The 15,000-nt window shown below is 47.2% G+C and overlaps 8 protein-coding genes across 9 annotated transcripts in view; 4 read left to right on the top strand and 4 right to left on the bottom strand.

Annotated features, from left to right (window-relative positions):
* The first annotated feature begins 419 nt into the window (after window positions 1-419).
* On the top strand, window positions 420-1,509 carry LOC126578415 (uncharacterized). The gene is made up of 2 exons (XM_050240940.1): window positions 420-808; window positions 900-1,509. The coding sequence occupies exons 1-2, from the start codon at window positions 788-790 to the stop codon at window positions 1,212-1,214; spliced, it is 336 nt and encodes a 111-aa protein (XP_050096897.1). The 5' UTR covers window positions 420-787; the 3' UTR covers window positions 1,215-1,509.
* Window positions 1,510-2,185: 676 nt separating this feature from the next.
* On the top strand, window positions 2,186-2,865 carry LOC126576738 (uncharacterized). Its single transcript, XM_050238042.1, has 3 exons — window positions 2,186-2,364; window positions 2,436-2,666; window positions 2,734-2,865. The coding sequence occupies exons 1-3, from the start codon at window positions 2,186-2,188 to the stop codon at window positions 2,840-2,842; spliced, it is 519 nt and encodes a 172-aa protein (XP_050093999.1). The 3' UTR covers window positions 2,843-2,865.
* Window positions 2,866-3,140: 275 nt separating this feature from the next.
* On the top strand, window positions 3,141-3,730 carry LOC126578414 (MIP18 family protein galla-2). The gene is made up of 2 exons (XM_050240939.1): window positions 3,141-3,291; window positions 3,349-3,730. The coding sequence occupies exons 1-2, from the start codon at window positions 3,174-3,176 to the stop codon at window positions 3,699-3,701; spliced, it is 471 nt and encodes a 156-aa protein (XP_050096896.1). The 5' UTR covers window positions 3,141-3,173; the 3' UTR covers window positions 3,702-3,730.
* LOC126578413 (mitochondrial inner membrane protein OXA1L) lies at window positions 3,716-5,319 on the bottom strand. The gene is made up of 3 exons (XM_050240937.1): window positions 5,156-5,319; window positions 4,050-5,091; window positions 3,716-3,976 (listed from the first exon to the last, which is right to left on the bottom strand). The coding sequence occupies exons 1-3, from the start codon at window positions 5,222-5,224 to the stop codon at window positions 3,807-3,809; spliced, it is 1,281 nt and encodes a 426-aa protein (XP_050096894.1). The 5' UTR covers window positions 5,225-5,319; the 3' UTR covers window positions 3,716-3,806.
* A 236-nt stretch (window positions 5,320-5,555) lies between these two features.
* LOC126576070 (uncharacterized) lies at window positions 5,556-6,274 on the bottom strand. The gene is made up of 2 exons (XM_050237158.1): window positions 6,188-6,274; window positions 5,556-6,110 (listed from the first exon to the last, which is right to left on the bottom strand). Exons 1-2 carry the CDS (start codon window positions 6,203-6,205, stop codon window positions 5,739-5,741), a joined length of 390 nt encoding a protein of 129 aa, XP_050093115.1. The 5' UTR covers window positions 6,206-6,274; the 3' UTR covers window positions 5,556-5,738.
* Window positions 6,275-8,177: 1,903 nt separating this feature from the next.
* LOC126574665 (UPF0605 protein CG18335-like) lies at window positions 8,178-11,312 on the top strand. 2 transcript variants are annotated; one of them, XM_050234989.1, is made up of 7 exons: window positions 8,178-8,539; window positions 8,641-8,715; window positions 9,447-9,585; window positions 9,664-9,948; window positions 10,015-10,189; window positions 10,872-11,112; window positions 11,173-11,312. In XM_050234989.1, the coding sequence occupies exons 2-7, from the start codon at window positions 8,660-8,662 to the stop codon at window positions 11,231-11,233; spliced, it is 957 nt and encodes a 318-aa protein (XP_050090946.1). In that variant the 5' UTR covers window positions 8,178-8,539; window positions 8,641-8,659; the 3' UTR covers window positions 11,234-11,312. The 2 variants fall into 2 exon arrangements, with proteins under 2 accessions (XP_050090946.1, XP_050090947.1); XM_050234990.1 differs by having other exon boundaries at window positions 8,617-8,715.
* Window positions 11,281-13,386, bottom strand: LOC126574663 (NADPH:adrenodoxin oxidoreductase, mitochondrial). Its single transcript, XM_050234988.1, has 6 exons — window positions 12,992-13,386; window positions 12,772-12,928; window positions 12,488-12,703; window positions 12,237-12,408; window positions 11,834-12,169; window positions 11,281-11,771 (listed from the first exon to the last, which is right to left on the bottom strand). The coding sequence occupies exons 1-6, from the start codon at window positions 13,219-13,221 to the stop codon at window positions 11,404-11,406; spliced, it is 1,479 nt and encodes a 492-aa protein (XP_050090945.1). The 5' UTR covers window positions 13,222-13,386; the 3' UTR covers window positions 11,281-11,403.
* Window positions 13,387-13,739: 353 nt separating this feature from the next.
* LOC126574662 (basic proline-rich protein-like) overlaps window positions 13,740-15,000 on the bottom strand; it is a 10,744-nt gene continuing 9,483 nt past the window's right edge. Inside the window, exons 4-5 of the mRNA XM_050234987.1 lie at window positions 14,804-15,000; window positions 13,740-14,740 (exon numbers count right to left, since the gene is read on the bottom strand). The exon at window positions 14,804-15,000 is cut by the window's right edge and continues 717 nt beyond it. Of these exons, the coding sequence (XP_050090944.1) occupies window positions 13,884-14,740; window positions 14,804-15,000 (1,054 nt within the window). The 3' untranslated portion in view covers window positions 13,740-13,883. The remainder of the gene's footprint in view (window positions 14,741-14,803) is intronic.

Raw genomic sequence — 15,000 nt, 5'->3', positions numbered from 1 at the left:
GATATAGGTGTTAAAGATACAGACGAAAGAAAATGTTGGCGCCAGACTAATGGGGAACGCACGTGTTAAAGTCTAGAATGGTTCTCTTGAAGGCTATCTATCGGATCCAATATTCTGCGCTCTATCAATGGTAAGAAACCCTTTGCTTTGCTGCTGGCCATCTATCCAAAGTGTCTGAGTATTATCATATGCGCGTGGTTAAGCTTAGTTCGATCGCTGTTATCGGATGACCATGGATGCTATTTTAAGACAAACTGCGCATCATTCCGTTAGTCATTGAATAATCGGTGGTGCTAATTGAAGGCTGTTCATATAACTAAATGTCAGCGGCTTTAATTAACCACCGCAGTTGCCAAAGATGGCCACGAGCATTAGTCATTAGTTTACATTGATTAACTACTGTCTGGCAGACAGATCGGGAGCGGCCTTGTTTCTCCGTCATATGTCACAGGTTTCTCAAAAATCCTGCGATCACTGGATAACCTGCTGATTCATTGAAGTCAGCCGTTTACGGGATGTCCTAGGACTAAAATGCCGTCTACGTGAACCCTTAGATCAGCATGGTGGAGTTGGAAGGTGTGAATCACAACGGCGATTTTAGGTGCTTCCTCGTCGCAGTATAAATGAGCGGACCGTCTATATCGTGGTCCATCAGTTTGAAGCCTAGTGCCAACGAAAGAACTCGTTTTTGGAACAAAAAGGTGTGCACGCTATTGTTGAGTGATAGAAAGAACGATTCTATAACAGTTCAAGTGTTTTGCTCGTCGAAAAAGTCGATAAAACGATAATGGATTTCTACTATCGCAAAGTACGTGCAGTTTGCTTGATTACTTGCTATCGACGGCATAGGTAGATGTTAGCTAATCATTGTGCAACTCTGTGTTTAACTCCATTTACAGGTGATGATCGTGGCTGCTCTCGTTCTGGTAAGCAGTGCGTTCGTGAAAACCACAGAAGCTGCTCCAACACCCACCAGAGAGTACAACCCACTGGCCGTACTTCCGCTACTGAAATTGGAAAATTCGCTTCCCCAAACACTACCGAAAACGAGCACTACCGAAGCAGAGCCGTTGAGCCGGAGTAAGCGAGAAATTATCTTCCGACCACTGTTTGTATACCGTCACCAGCAGATCAAGCACAACCTGGCCAATGCGAAATACCAAATGATTCCGAATAAGATCGACTACGACTACTACCAAGGACAATATTTTTAGGCAGCGCTGTTCCGTTCCGCTTTTTTGGCAAATCAACGGTGCGCGAAGATAGCAAGAAATGTGATAATAATTTGCGAATTGAGATCCTACTACCTCTATCCTTATGATTGAATTATGTCTCCCATCGGTGCCAGTATCGCACAACTATTTGTTTGCTAATAAATCCTGCTACGTGTTTTCGTAAAATTCGCTCGCTTCAAAAATAGCATTAATTGGTAGATGTTCGAGAATGAGCTGGGAGTGGGGTGCATCTTCTGGAAGATACATCGGATCGATTGGCGTCAAGTGTTTCGCTCGGTTGAACTTCTCCGTGACTGGACCTACAATACTTGAATGGGAAATCCAAGGGCTCGTCCGGTACCACTCCAATTCAAATCCGGGGTCTTAAAATAGATGTGTGAATGCCCGGGGCTGCTAACATTTGGCTCTATGTGGCCTGTTCGACCGATCGTGCGACGTACCAGCGATCGTTGATTAGCGTGCTCTACACGATCGTGGCTTCAAGTTCATGCAAATGGGGCCAGTGGATGTGTGAAATGTGTACAACGGAAAGAAAGGCAGCACGTTCGCTTTCTCTTGCGACTTACGTTTTCACGAGAACCGTGCTGTTCCTCCAGTGCAATGAAAGGGTTTTAGCTGTTATTCATTGAATCACTACGGAGCGTAATGAAATGCGGTATCCCCGATGCAGGGGCTGCTACACCCATCCAGCAGACATGGCCCATGCATGAGTGCAAGAGAACAGTTAGCAGAAGCTCTACCGTGATGCGGAGAATACTAGTTACCGATGGTCCACTTCCTTCCTGCTTCTCGAGATGCTAATTGCTTGTACACACAAGTGCACATCACGACGACCTGCACATGCCATTCGGCGATGGCTGTAAAGAACATCGCCCGGTTCGAAGTACGATGGTAGAAAATCTCTAAACCAGACCCGACCAAGTCCAGTTCAGGGACAGCAGTTGGCGAAGATGGCTTCCACGAGATCAGTTCCGTTTCCAGGTCGCCTTTGGTTGAGATTGTGTGTGAAGAGTTTACTCTTCTCTAGTGTGCTTTGTAGTGCCTTTTTCTACCCACAGGATGCTTATAAGACACAATATTACTACAATAACGCCATCCCAGTGCAGAGTGATACTCGACCACAGCAGTAGTAAGTGAACTGAGTTACGGGTGACTCATAATGAAGATCGTTTCAGTGCTACTCATTTTTTCCCATTCCAGTCCAGTAGCAAGTGGTTATGGCACCGGTTATCAGGATTCACCGGCACCGGTATATCCTTACACAGGGACTGGCGAAGGATACAATCAAAATGTGAACTATTACGGTGTACCTGGATATGATGACTATCAATACCAGGGTCACAATCGATACGCTTCGAGTGATTCCTATGCTCGTCAGTACTGGAATGAATACTACCGTCGAAAGTACTACAACGCTGGTGGAAGTAGAAGGTGTGTTAATCGTCCGTACATGTGAATTTTGGTTGTAAATCAAGTTAACACGCGCAATCTTTAACAGGAGACAGGATACAATCCAAGAGACTACAACTGCCGCCATAACTACCACGCCAATGCTGAGGAGTGTGCCACGAAAGAAGAAACTGTTTGTCCCGAACGTATGGGGATAGTGAAGGAGAAGTTGGGCGATAAATTCGTGGTGACGATTTTTTATAATAAACTATAAAATAGAACTAGTTGTTTATCGCTTTCTATGGGCGCTATCAGATATCACCGACGGCATCTAGTGCTCGAGTACTTCAAATAGTTCCTCCACGATCAATCCCCGATTTTCCAGTGCGCAACGACTGTGGAGGAATGTCGGTTTAATAAAAAATACGAAATAAAAGATTCAAAATCAAAACGCGGCGAACAAGGGGCGAACTGGGCTACAACCCTCTTCTTCGCCTTTTGTTTTGGTTTGGGAGTTCCGCTGCGAAATTACGACAAAAAGGCCCAGAAATGACCGAGTTGGAGAACATAAATCCAAATATCTACAAGAAATGTGAGGATCGAAAGCTCACCAAGGACGACGAAGATGAAGACGTGGTAGATCCGTTCGATGAGCGGGAAATTTTCGGTAAGCGTGGAGGTCGCACTTCCAGACAGAGCGCTAAAACACCCTGAACTCCCGCAGATCTGATTCGGAACATCAACGATCCGGAACATCCGCTTACGCTGGAGGAGCTGCACGTGCTGGAGCAGAGCTGTATCAAGGTGGACAACGAGAAGAACACCGTGAGCATTTTGTTCACACCGACGATTCCGCACTGCAGCATGGCTACGCTGATCGGACTCTCGATTCGAGTCAAGCTTCTGCGAGCGTTGCCTCCTCGGTTCAAGGTTTCCGTGGAAATCAATCCAGGAACGCATGCCTCTGAGCACTCGGTCAACAAGCAGCTATCGGATAAGGAACGAGTTGCGGCAGCCCTAGAGAACACGCACCTGATGGAGGTTATCAATCAATGTATCTCGAGTCCACTGAAATAAAGCGCCTGTGGAACTAGGTTTACAATTAACTTTGCTTTATTGCCTACATCATCGCAGTTACGTTCCAACGATCTATGCTTCTGGTGTTTTCCTGCCCCGTTTGGTTTATCGCTTTTTCGCATTCACTGCGCCGGCCGTCGTGGCTGTTGTTCGTGAAGCGGTAGGATCATGTTTGTACGTTTTCACCAATGGTCCTCGACCGGCCTTCTGAAAGCGAATCTCATCGATACGTGCACGTTCTTCCAGCTCCCTACTGATCTTCATATTCGTCCAAGCTGAGTAACGAAAGCGAAAGTATGGAAGTTAAAAAATCGTTGTTCTTCAACTTCAGTGATGAATGATACTTACACTCCTTGACGCCTTCGGTGAATCCTTTTTTCTTCATCGGTAACGTTTCCGGCCGATGTGTCACGATGCGATCGATCTTGAAGAAATCCCGAACCGTTGGTATCCGCAAAAATCCAACTTGCAACAGCGAAAAGAAGTTACTGCACGCCCAGTAGCACAGAATGGCACCGGGGAAGTTAATCGTAAACGGGAAGATAAAGATGGGAAGGGCACGAAGGATGTACTTGGCTGTCTGCATACCGGCTGCCGACATGCGCGCACTATCCGTACCGAGTTCGATCGTGAGGAATAGCGTCATACTGGTTATGATCGGTAGGGCGTAGAACTGATCGCAAACCGTAAGATCCGTGAACCAAAACAGACCACCGTCGCGCATCGAATCAACGGGCGTGTTGGCCATCTCTCTGAGGCCCATAAAAAACGAAATAAAGATCGGTGCCTGTGCCAGCGGAACCAGCATATTCTTTAGCGGGTTCAGCTTCTTCTCCTTCATGAACAGCATCAGCTCCTGTCCGTAACGAGCGGCATCGATCGCGTTGCCGGCCTGCCGTGCTTCGGTCATCTTCACCTGAAGGACCTGCATCTGCGGCATGTGGTTGTTCATCTTGGCTGCATTTCGTTGCGAGGCAATAACCAACGGGAACAGCAGGGTCCGCACGACGACCGTACCGATCGCGATGCAGCCCCACCACGGTAGGTCGAGGCCGATGTGCAAAAACTCCATACAATTTTGCACGATTCCGACGGGCGTCCAGCCACCAAGTCCAAGCGAAGCGAACGTAGGTTCCGCCCCGGCCACTAGGTCGGCCACTTCGGGTGCATTCTGTAGTGGAATTGTTGGTGGTTCCGGGATAGTGTTTAGCAGGGCAGTTTTATCGTCGACGCCGGTGCCGAGATTCCGCACTAAAACTGCCGCGGTTAGCGGTTGTAAAGCGGTGCTCAGGTTCGTGTTCGCAAGGAGACACGGTTTTAGCACTCGCACACCGGTGTGTCTCGTCGTGGAGGCATGATAATCCCGGGACCGGTTCATAAAGTTAGGATCCTAAAATAAAGATTAACAAAAGAAATAAAAGCGACCCGAAAACCGGCCGGCGCGCGATGCTCACCTGCTGCCCACAAAGGACTCTCCCACTTAGTGCATGCTTCGGAGCCAGCCTGCATACCCTGGATAACATTTTTCACAGCTTTGGTGGCTACTTTCTGTGGAAAACGTTTGGAAAAGTGGAAAATCCCTGAAAATCACGCAACAAAACAAAAAACGCACCGCAGTTTTCGCCGCCAGGTTTCGCTCCTTTTCGCCCGTGTTCTGTCAAATCGTGTGTTTACGGTCATTCGGCACAATCAATAATTTGATCAATTTTTGGCTTCAATCAAAACTGTTCAAATCGACTGTTAAATTCGACAAAAATGTATTGGTAGGCAGACTCCACTATGAACACCACAAGAAGTTCTTTCGTGATCTACTAAAATCGCTTCTTTACGTGAAATTTTAAATTTACATTTATTTTTCAATAATATTTGTCCATTAAACAGAAAATACAACGCAATCGCCAAAATAGCTGCCGTCTTTGGGCTCCTTTTATCACCTAACTGTGAGCCGCATTGTGGCAGACGGCAGACGGCAGACGATAACGACGATCTTGTTGGTCATGATTCGCAAGATTCAGTTTTTTTTCCTTTATTCGCTCCTCATCCCTGCTGGTAAGGGTAACTTTGGGCGTAGAATCTCACGGGCATAGGTGTACCTATGCATGCATTTTGTTTGTTCGTTTGGGCTGATAGCTGCTGCTGCTGCTGCTGTTGTCGCATTTCGTGAAGTTTCTGCTTCTTAATCTCTTGCTGACGATAGACGAAGAGTGGGCGGAATATGATCGCTCTTTTCTTGCGTTTCTCGTTGGGAGCTGACCTATGTTGGGAAGAAGAAGCTACGGCTTCTTTCGGTAGGTGCTCTATATTTCCGTTCGCGACAATCCTGGAATTAGCTACTTCCGGCTTTGTATTCACGTTAGCTTTCAGAGCACTGCAAACAGCGATACTCGTTGCGATGATGCACAGAACAATCTAAAATACCGGTAGCAAACGTTATTAGTCACCAAGAAGGCCACACATGGCTTAAACCAAATGTTTTTTTTACTCACAAGTGATTTTCGCTCCATTTCTTTGCAGTTTACTACAAATCTTCACGTTTCAACACCTTTTTTGATCGTGTTCTCTTATTGAAGCACCAGGAAAGACTAAGCTCTGGAACGTACCTGTATGCCATATTTATTCGATCTGCTGTGATCATCCAATTCACACATTCACGGCCTGCGAATATTCAGTGGCATCCGGGCCCACCCACTTGCTGTCATGCGACGATTGTTTTTCACGGTTCATAGCGGAAGTAGAGGAAGTTGATGACTAAATGCCAACAAACCGAATAAGTTCCAGCAAGAGATGCATGAATGGAATCCAATCATCAAAAATCTAAGAATAAAGCACGCCGAGCACAGTCGCTTACGTGGGACATACTAAAGCCCTTACTCATACCGCAATGTTTTAACTAATTAGCATCCTTTTGCTGCATTCTCACCAGATCGAACAGCTCTTTCGTGAGAACAGTAGTGGGATTTTGATCGAGATTATAGTGTGGAAATTTCCAATCATGTACTCAAGCGTTGCGTGCCACAACCATTCTTACTCATAGCCCTTACTCATACCGCAATGTTTTAACTAATTAGCATCCTTTTGCTGCATTCTCACCAGATCGAACAGCTCTTTCGTGAGAACAGTAGTGGGATTTTGATCGAGATTATAGTGTGGAAATTTCCAATCATGTACTCAAGCGTTGCGTGCCACAACCATTCAACCGCAACCGCATCGCATCGCAAGGCATCGTATCCCTTTGATGAGATACTCACGATGGAATCGGCACCCCCACGAATTTGTGGGCGAATTTGTGTTTGTGAAAAAAGTTATTTTATTTCTGCTAAACGGCTGTCGTGGCGTTTGTTGTTATGATCTAGTTTGGAGTAACGTTACGTTAGCTTAAATGAGGTACATTTGTATGGGGACCTTGAAAGGAAGCAGCACATGTCCAAACAACAACAGACAACAGCAAATAGAACAATTATTATTTCATCGAAAAACCTTTAGACTAGCCAAAGGCAATGGCAGGGTGGAGGCGCACGCGATAAAGAAACAACAATAACGAGCGACGAGTGGTCTTCACTGTGACCTTTGATCAGTCGTCCATCGGAAGTCCTTTGGCAGCGCGGGTATCGATTATTCAATGAACAATTCCACCACCTGAGGATGCTCCCCGCCCACATGATTTTGCGAAATGATTGACAATTTATGCAGTGCCATGACGGGCCAAAGTGGGGAGTTCTTTGGTTTTTCAACATGAATGGCGGCCCGCCAGGTCACGGCTGGCTGGTGGCTGGTTGGCAGGAAAAAGCCACGCGCCGTCAGCTGATCGTTTAGCATGTCCTTACGGCTAGCGGGTGCCAGTGCTCCAGGCATGCTATAGTCCCAGACATGCTTGATGCTATCTGAAGGCTAAACGAGCGACTTCATTTTCAAGTTTACTTTCTGCATGCTTTACCGAAAGCGAGAGCGTAGCACGTGATGGCCACCGTTAGGTTCTTGCCCGTGCCGGTGCAGATAGTCATCGCGTCCTATAGCGAATGTGTTTTGCGAATGTTTTTCATTGTTGGCTCTTTTGACGAACGGTATTGTTTGACCGAGGGGAGGTACTTAAAGTTCCGCCAGTAGTCTCAACCATCGTCGATTGAGCCGTGTGATTCGATTCGCAATTCGGTTCGGCTCATCGTCACAGAACGAGCATTTCCGAAGGACATAAAGTGAACGGTTTTATTGCACTTGCCAGGATCACCATCGAGTACCCAGGCGCGGGCAGGGCAGGGGCAGGAGGAGCAAGCGGGTGACGGAGTACTTGCAATCGAGACAGCATCGGGGCAGCAAAAATACATAAAACCGTAACATCAAGCAAGCTACGTCGAGGACTTTGGTACGACAATTGAAGTTGAATCCAACAGTTGTGCTAGCGTGCTCGTTCAGGATTGCCGTTTTTGCTTAGGTGCCGTGCTCTTCGATGCGGCTTCGGCTCTCTCGATAGTGCACTGGCGGCGAGAAGCGCTAAATCAAATCTGTTTCCGCGTTGTGCTTTCCGTTTTTCTTTGTTTTATTTGTTGCTTTGGGAATTTAGAAATCATTCCAGTGTGCGTCCTACCGGTGAGCATAGGTCTAGTACTGTGCATAGTGCTGCTCCAGTTCCGTTCGCCGTCACGGTGCATTAAGCGATAACTTTGCTAATTTTGAATTGCTTCCGGCTTCTGAGCGCTGTTTCCTCGGCTGCTAGTGTTGGGGGAGGATCGGGGTTCAGTCGCTTTCTCACCGAGCAGCATTTCATTGGGCTTGGCCGAGATAGTCAGCGAAAGAACTTCATTTCGATCGGTGGCAATAAGGATTCCAAAAGGGCGCGAGCGGTAAGTAAAAATACAGTTGACTTTGATTTCAGCTGTTTGCTGAATTTGTTACCTCTTTTTGTCATTGATTAAGAAAGCGTTTTTACACCTTTTTGAAATAGACGAAGGGAGAACGTGAAAATGTCTCTGCCAAAAATAGGACGAATTTCAACCCCGCAACCTCATTATATGCCAGGGTAAGTGTTACTTTCCATTTGAATACAAGAAAAGCTGTGAAAATAACTAGCACTCAACTATTTTGAATTACTTTCGATTCTTTAATTGAGCCGTTAGCACCATAGCTATTAACACATTCTTTTGCTACAAAAATAATCCAACGTGGTGCGGTGTATCGGTACTAGTAATCCGTGTCGCACAGCAGAATACTTTCACCGACAAAAAGGCAAAAGATGGCTTTGACCAAGTTCGTGTTGATCACGCAAGCAACTCCCACACCCAGCTCAACCACAACTGCGTTGAGGCTACGAGGTGTACCATTCCGTTGCTTACTTTTTTTTTATGAAATGCAAAGCATGCCAATCTCGCACGCTATGGAAAATTTAGCACGCGATGAAGGTCGGCGTACCACCGGTGCCAGTGACACGACGCAGCGTTCACTTTGATTGGGATGTAATTTAGCAGGCCCGTTTGGGGTAGAACGCTGTGGTTTGCTTTTCGAAAAGTTTGCTAAAACCTCTGCGAAATAAAATGCTGCTTTATGGCGGCGCCAGCAGTGTAAATTGCCATTTGGTTGGGAACTGCGGCACGAACGAAACCACCTTGACCGTGGGAAATGGCGCAACTGCTGTAAAAGCAATCAATAATGTCGATTCATGCCAATTGATTGGGCGTTTACTGCAGGATCTTCGAATCGCCAAAGTCGACTGGCGCCTCCATTAACCAATTGTTTTCCTTCGCTGTTTTCCAGCTACACCGGTTACTGCCCGCAGTATATGTATCGCATAGGGAACACGTACTCATCTCTAACGCATCGCCTACTGATCGACCCGCAGATTGCTCACTCCGAACACTTGGTCCTCTCCGATCGCACTAATGATGGATACACGGTAGCTGTTAATCGTTCTGGTTCGGCCGTTAGTGTTGTGGATTATCCATTAATTTTTCCCCGGTTTTTCCCGTAATAGGTTGAGCGACTACCGGTGGCCACACAGCTCGATGCCGATGATCGCCACCGAGAAGATGATGACTTGCGGGACACTATCTATCGTCAGACACCGATGCCGGGATACGAGGGTTACATTCCCAGGACGAAGGATAAGTTTGGCAAACGGTACGCCGTGACCACGACGGAAGGACTGTCCGAGTTTGAACGAGATTGTCAACGCACTCGGGCCCAGCTGAAACGGTTGCGCCATCGCGTTGCTCAGCCAATCTCAACCATTTCGAAAGGAAGCTTGGGAGAGCGAATGGTAAGTGAAGGACACGATGCGTAGATTGCCAATCTGTGTACGCTTACTGCTTCTAATTTCGAACAGTTCTGTCTGAACGACTATGAAATTCCTCTACGATTGGTACGTCCTGATGCGTTGAGCGTGGTAAAGGAGGTCCCCATGGAAAACCTTCCTCCCTTACCAGCGCTTCCGTACTATTCTCGTGATACTCCACCGTTACTATTGCCCAATGGACATCCAGAGAAGTGGAACAAACTAGGTAATGTCAACTAATTTATCGTTCAACTTTTAGAGTGATATCTTTTAGATGCTGTGTTGTACAAGTGTTGTGATGATTGATTCCATCGAGAGGTTGCGCACGTGTTGTGCATTGTGAGGTAGCATGTAGGTTTGCTATTGAATAAATGTACCTTATATACGAAGAACGGCGCTATCGTTATGCTGCTCAGTAGAAGGAAGTAAAGAAAATGGCCGTAACTTTACGGTTTGCCATCAATGCCTACATCCAGCACATCACCAATCGGTAATTGCGGTTCACTTCATGGTACTGCACCAGGATTTCCTATTCTGTTCACTTGTGGGAAGAGGGTTCGGTTTGGTTTCGCTTTCAATAGACCAATCGCTGGCATTGGCCTAATTTCGGTGTAGCCGATGGTAGCTTTTTATTCGGGGTCACATTCGGTTGTGCCCCAAAGTTTGATCAATAGAAGTGACAGTATCGTTTTCCCAGTCTAATTTTCCATCGGCTCACAGGTGCATCGCATGGGATTTTAGCTGCCACTCTAAACAGTCAAGTTTGGGCGGGCCACAGAAAAGGATGTCTTACGCTACAAGTTCGTTTCACGGGCAATGTGTTCAGTGCAGAACAAGTGCAAGGACACGGCTTCGATAAGAATTTGCAAAACGAATTTAGTCTAACGAGCAATGTGTTTTCCTTCCAGGATACACCGGACACAAACCATTCCTGTGGCCACGCTTCGGTGAAGCTAATGTATCGCTGACGACCAAAGCGCTCTGTGACTTCACCAACAGCTATCAGCACCGGAGAAGCACCGAATGGGAGCCGATCACGTTGGCCGGTGCTGGTACCTCCCAGCCATCAGCCAAGGTGAACGAAATTTATCACAAAACGATCGGCCTTGTACCGAATTATCAGGGCCATGTTCCGGGTGCTACGTTTAGGTAAGATTTGGAGAAACGCTTCCATCTTAGTCAACACTTATCGAAACTCTATCTTTGCAGGTATGGCAAGACCTTCGGTAACGATAGCAAGGATGCTAAAAAGTATCTCAAACGATGTTAGCTGTTTTGTGCGCATGTGAATCAAAAGAAACGTTTAGAGATGAGGTATATGGTCATATATTTCAATAGCCAAAAGCCCATGCCGAGGAGGAAGCAAAATACAACTTAACAGCTAGCCAATATCGAGGCAAACAACAATTCAACCTTACTGTTGATTAATGTTCTAAGAACTTAGTGTGTTTGAGCATTTAATGCAATTTCTAGCATTGGTTTAATACAGGTAAGCTTTTCACGTGGTTTTCCTTGTAATAAACCACGCCGTTCTTCTTCCGCATCGATCGCTTTCCAGCCGTTCCAGCTGACAAATGGCTTTCCTGCGGGATCGATTCCTGGGCGAGAACTGTTTAGTTTTATGACGTTGTTATGAAAATCGCGACACACCAGATCGGCCACGCCGAAAGAGTTATTCATTGTGGTGAGAATCACGCCAGTCGGCCCTGTAGCAAGCCATCCAGAAGCGTACAAACCGGTTTCGTATTTATCCTCGATATCGTCGATCGTTTGATCACTACCGGTGAGAGTTTGTTTTAGAACGCGTCCTATGGAACATCACAAATTAGTCAATTGGATTGAAAATTCCCAAACGCGATCGGACTATTACCTCCAGCGTTATTAACGCATCCTTTCTTTTCATTGAAGTTGATATGATTGTCGAGACTAATCGCTCGGTAGCCTATGCTACGGCAAACAAGCTCCGTTGGAATGGTTTCCCGTTGCTCGGTAGCAACAGCCCTTCCTTCAACAAGCTTATTCACCACGTACTCGATCGCTTCCACTTTCGTCTGGCCAATGAAGTTGATTGGTGATCGATAAAATATTGGCCGAAAAGTGCGATCAATCTGTGCGTTTGTCGCGCTTTGCTCAGCTACACTCTTGACCATAAGTTCCGTGATACGTTTTCTGGGTCGAGGTAGATCTGGTATGCTCTCTTCAACGTCTGGTAAGAAGATTCAAGTGATGCCGTGATAATATTCGATACTGGACTAGTTTTAGGAGTTACTTACGATGAAAATCATCGACTCGCCATTCAGTTTTACAGGTTGTTAGTTTTAGCATTTCTCGAAGCTCTTTTATCGTAAAGGCCGCTTGCAGTGGACCTCTCCTGCCAACGAGATGCACGGTTTTGATATTGCTTCTCGAAAGTGCTTCCAGTGCATGTTCGGTGATGTCTGTTTTCTGTTAATGTTCAAAGACAAACATATATCCGATCGATCAATGCTGTACCAGTAGTAGTTCAAGCAGCTCGGACAGTTACCTTCAAATCGTCCACGCTGGAGAGCACGATACGAGCAACATCGACTGCTACATTTCCTTGTCCCAACAGGGTTAGCGAATTCCCACTTAGATCCGGATTAAGGTTCTCGAATCCGGGTAAACCGTTGTACCAAGCGACAAACTCGCGAGCCGACAAAACGTTTGGCAGTGTTTCGTTGGGTATTCCTAGTGTGTTGTCTTGTTCCGCACCATAGGTCTGCACAGTACATTGGAATTGTTATCGCTCGTACGCATATCCGGCCCAAAGCTGGTCATATCGCTCACCAAAAGTACAGCGTGATACCACTCGCGTAGTTCGGCCAATGTAAAGTCCTTTCCCAAACTCAGATTTCCCAGAAACCGTACCCGCGGGTTCTCCGCAGTTTTGGTGAATGTGTTGATGACATTTTTCACTTCTGGGTGATCAGGAGCTACACCGAACCTGTTGGAGCGAATAAAAGTGATGTTATTAAACAGTTCCGAGCTACAAGACCACCAAATTTACCTCACTAAACCGAACGGAACTGGCAACTTTTCGACGATATCAATCTGTGAGTTGTCCAGGTGCTTCAGGATGTACTGTGCGGTATAGAATCCAGCTGGACCAGCGCCCACGATGCAGATTCTCGGTTTAACCGTGACCGTCGAAGATGAGCTGGCAGATCGGTCGATCGTGTGGCCCACTTTCCCCGAACGAACCAGCGGAATTATTTTGCGGATCATACCCAACGCCATCAGGATGAGCTAGGTAACAACGGAAGGCGCGGACAAAACGCGAATGGTGCTCAATAATCGCTTGCTCATGGAACGATCTGCAAAATTGCCACTCCTTATCTCTGCTTATCTACAACGAATTCCGATAAAAAGGGCCGATGGTGTGTTTACGAATGAAACCGCAAAGGTAACAGCTGATGGCAATCCGCCCGCCCTCCGCAGAGGGGGAAAACGGCTGTCAAAATGATCACAACAAAAAATCTGTTTATACTGGCAGGCTCCGCGCTTCACGATGATTTTCCACCGTTTTTCCGCAGTTTTTCCGAAGTTTTCCTAATGCTACTGCATGGCACTATGTGGTACTAATCAGTCTGGTGCAGGAAAAACCGGAGGATGGAGACGGACGGCTACACGAGCGCGCGATATACCTGTATAACAGAGTACCGCGCGATATAACAGAAGAACCGGTGAAGAACTATCGGAGCGTATTCGTACTTACTCCACCAATAAATAAATAATAAAAGTAAGACTGCTTTTAATTTAAATGTACATGAGTAGAGGCGCTTGCTTTTATTGCTATTCACAGATGAAACGTTTCAACTTACACAATTAATTACGATTCGCTTTAAAGAGTATAAAAAACAGCAGCTATGCCGACCGTCACTGGTAATGTGCTAAGGACTCTAGAAGTTGAAAGGTTTGCTCGGACGTTTGTAGTGATATCCGTCCTCTTCCAGTGTTTGCGATGGTACTTCGCATGTCGGACCATTTCCACCGTTTGTACAACAGAACGGCAGTACACCGCCATTAGTGCAGCCAGGTGCTGGACTAGTTGGAGGAGGTGGAACGTAGCAGTTCGGTCCTGATCCTCCGTTGGTACAACAATAGGGAGGAATTCCTCCTGCAGGACACGCTGGTGGCGGTGGTGGCCGAGTCGGTGGAGGAGTTGGTGGTGGAGGAACGTAGCAGTTGGGGCCAGATCCTCCGTTAGTGCAACAGTACGGAGGAACTCCTCCTGCAGGACACGCTGGTGGCGGTGGTGGCCGAGTCGGTGGAGGAGTCGGTGGTGGAGGAACGTAACAGTTGGGGCCAGATCCTCCGTTAGTGCAACAGTACGGAGGAACTCCTCCTGCAGGACACGCTGGTGGCGGTGGTGGCCGAGTCGGTGGAGGAGTCGGTGGTGGAGGAACGTAACAGTTGGGGCCAGATCCTCCGTTAGTGCAACAGTACGGAGGAACTCCTCCTGCGGGACATGCTGGTGGCGGTGGTGGCCGAGTCGGTGGAGGAGTCGGTGGTGGAGGAACGTAACAGTTGGGGCCAGATCCTCCGTTAGTACAGCAGTACGGAGGAACTCCTCCTGCAGGACACGCTGGTGGCGGTGGTGGCCGAGTCGGTGGAGGAGTCGGTGGTGGAGGAACGTAACAGTTCGGTCCGGATCCTCCGTTAGTACAGCAGTAAGGAGGGACACCTCCGGCTGGACATGCTGGCGGAGGTCTCGTGGGGGGTTGAGGTGGTCTGGTTGGAACAACGCAGTTCGGTCCTATGGTATAGCAAGAAAAAAAATATTAGTCCATTCCTGAGAATTTGTAAAAAAACTACCTACCAACTCCACCATTGTTGCAAGGTGGCAGGTATTCATTTTCCTTTGTTGGGGGAGGCAATGGCGGACGAGTAGGTGGTGGGGGAGGAACATAGCAATTCGGTCCTGATCCTCCGTTAGTACAGCAATATGGAGGAACTCCTCCAGCAGGACATCTCGGTGGCTGAGTTGGTGGAGGCGGTGGTGGTCTAGTCGGTGGA

The sequence above is a fragment of the Anopheles aquasalis genome, chromosome 3 (assembly GCF_943734665.1).
Source record: "Anopheles aquasalis chromosome 3, idAnoAquaMG_Q_19, whole genome shotgun sequence".
NCBI lineage: Eukaryota > Metazoa > Arthropoda > Insecta > Diptera > Culicidae > Anopheles > Anopheles aquasalis.
Note: the sequence above shows the minus strand (reverse complement) of the source record. Positions and strands in the feature narration are given on the sequence as shown.

What these genes read in the sequence shown, in the direction of transcription:
- LOC126578415 (XM_050240940.1), top strand. Translation starts at nt 788, where the DNA reads ATGGATTTCTACTATCGCAAA. An exon ending in TGGATTTCTACTATCGCAAA is followed by an intron (nt 809 to 899) that starts GTACGTGCAGTT and finishes CTCCATTTACAG; the next exon opens with GTGATGATCGTGGCTGCTCT.
- LOC126576738 (XM_050238042.1), top strand. Translation starts at nt 2,186, where the DNA reads ATGGCTTCCACGAGATCAGTTCCGTTTCCAGGTCGCCTTTGGTTGAGA. An exon ending in GATACTCGACCACAGCAGTA is followed by an intron (nt 2,365 to 2,435) that starts GTAAGTGAACTG and finishes TTCCCATTCCAG; the next exon opens with TCCAGTAGCAAGTGGTTATG. An exon ending in AACGCTGGTGGAAGTAGAAG is followed by an intron (nt 2,667 to 2,733) that starts GTGTGTTAATCG and finishes AATCTTTAACAG; the next exon opens with GAGACAGGATACAATCCAAG.
- LOC126578414 (XM_050240939.1), top strand. Translation starts at nt 3,174, where the DNA reads ATGACCGAGTTGGAGAACATAAATCCAAATATCTACAAGAAATGTGAG. An exon ending in CGATGAGCGGGAAATTTTCG is followed by an intron (nt 3,292 to 3,348) that starts GTAAGCGTGGAG and finishes GAACTCCCGCAG; the next exon opens with ATCTGATTCGGAACATCAAC.
- LOC126578413 (XM_050240937.1), bottom strand. Translation starts at nt 5,224, where the DNA reads ATGTTATCCAGGGTATGCAGGCTGGCTCCGAAGCATGCACTAAGTGGG. An exon ending in GAGTCCTTTGTGGGCAGCAG is followed by an intron (nt 5,092 to 5,155) that starts GTGAGCATCGCG and finishes TCTTTATTTTAG; the next exon opens with GATCCTAACTTTATGAACCG. An exon ending in CACCGAAGGCGTCAAGGAGT is followed by an intron (nt 3,977 to 4,049) that starts GTAAGTATCATT and finishes TTCGTTACTCAG; the next exon opens with CTTGGACGAATATGAAGATC.
- LOC126574665 (XM_050234989.1), top strand. Translation starts at nt 8,660, where the DNA reads ATGTCTCTGCCAAAAATAGGACGAATTTCAACCCCGCAACCTCATTAT. An exon ending in GAAGCTTGGGAGAGCGAATG is followed by an intron (nt 9,949 to 10,014) that starts GTAAGTGAAGGA and finishes AATTTCGAACAG; the next exon opens with TTCTGTCTGAACGACTATGA. An exon ending in AGAGAAGTGGAACAAACTAG is followed by an intron (nt 10,190 to 10,871) that starts GTAATGTCAACT and finishes TTTTCCTTCCAG; the next exon opens with GATACACCGGACACAAACCA.
- LOC126574663 (XM_050234988.1), bottom strand. Translation starts at nt 13,221, where the DNA reads ATGGCGTTGGGTATGATCCGCAAAATAATTCCGCTGGTTCGTTCGGGG. An exon ending in GTTCCGTTCGGTTTAGTGAG is followed by an intron (nt 12,929 to 12,991) that starts GTAAATTTGGTG and finishes TCGCTCCAACAG; the next exon opens with GTTCGGTGTAGCTCCTGATC. An exon ending in CCAGCGTGGACGATTTGAAG is followed by an intron (nt 12,409 to 12,487) that starts GTAACTGTCCGA and finishes GAACATTAACAG; the next exon opens with AAAACAGACATCACCGAACA.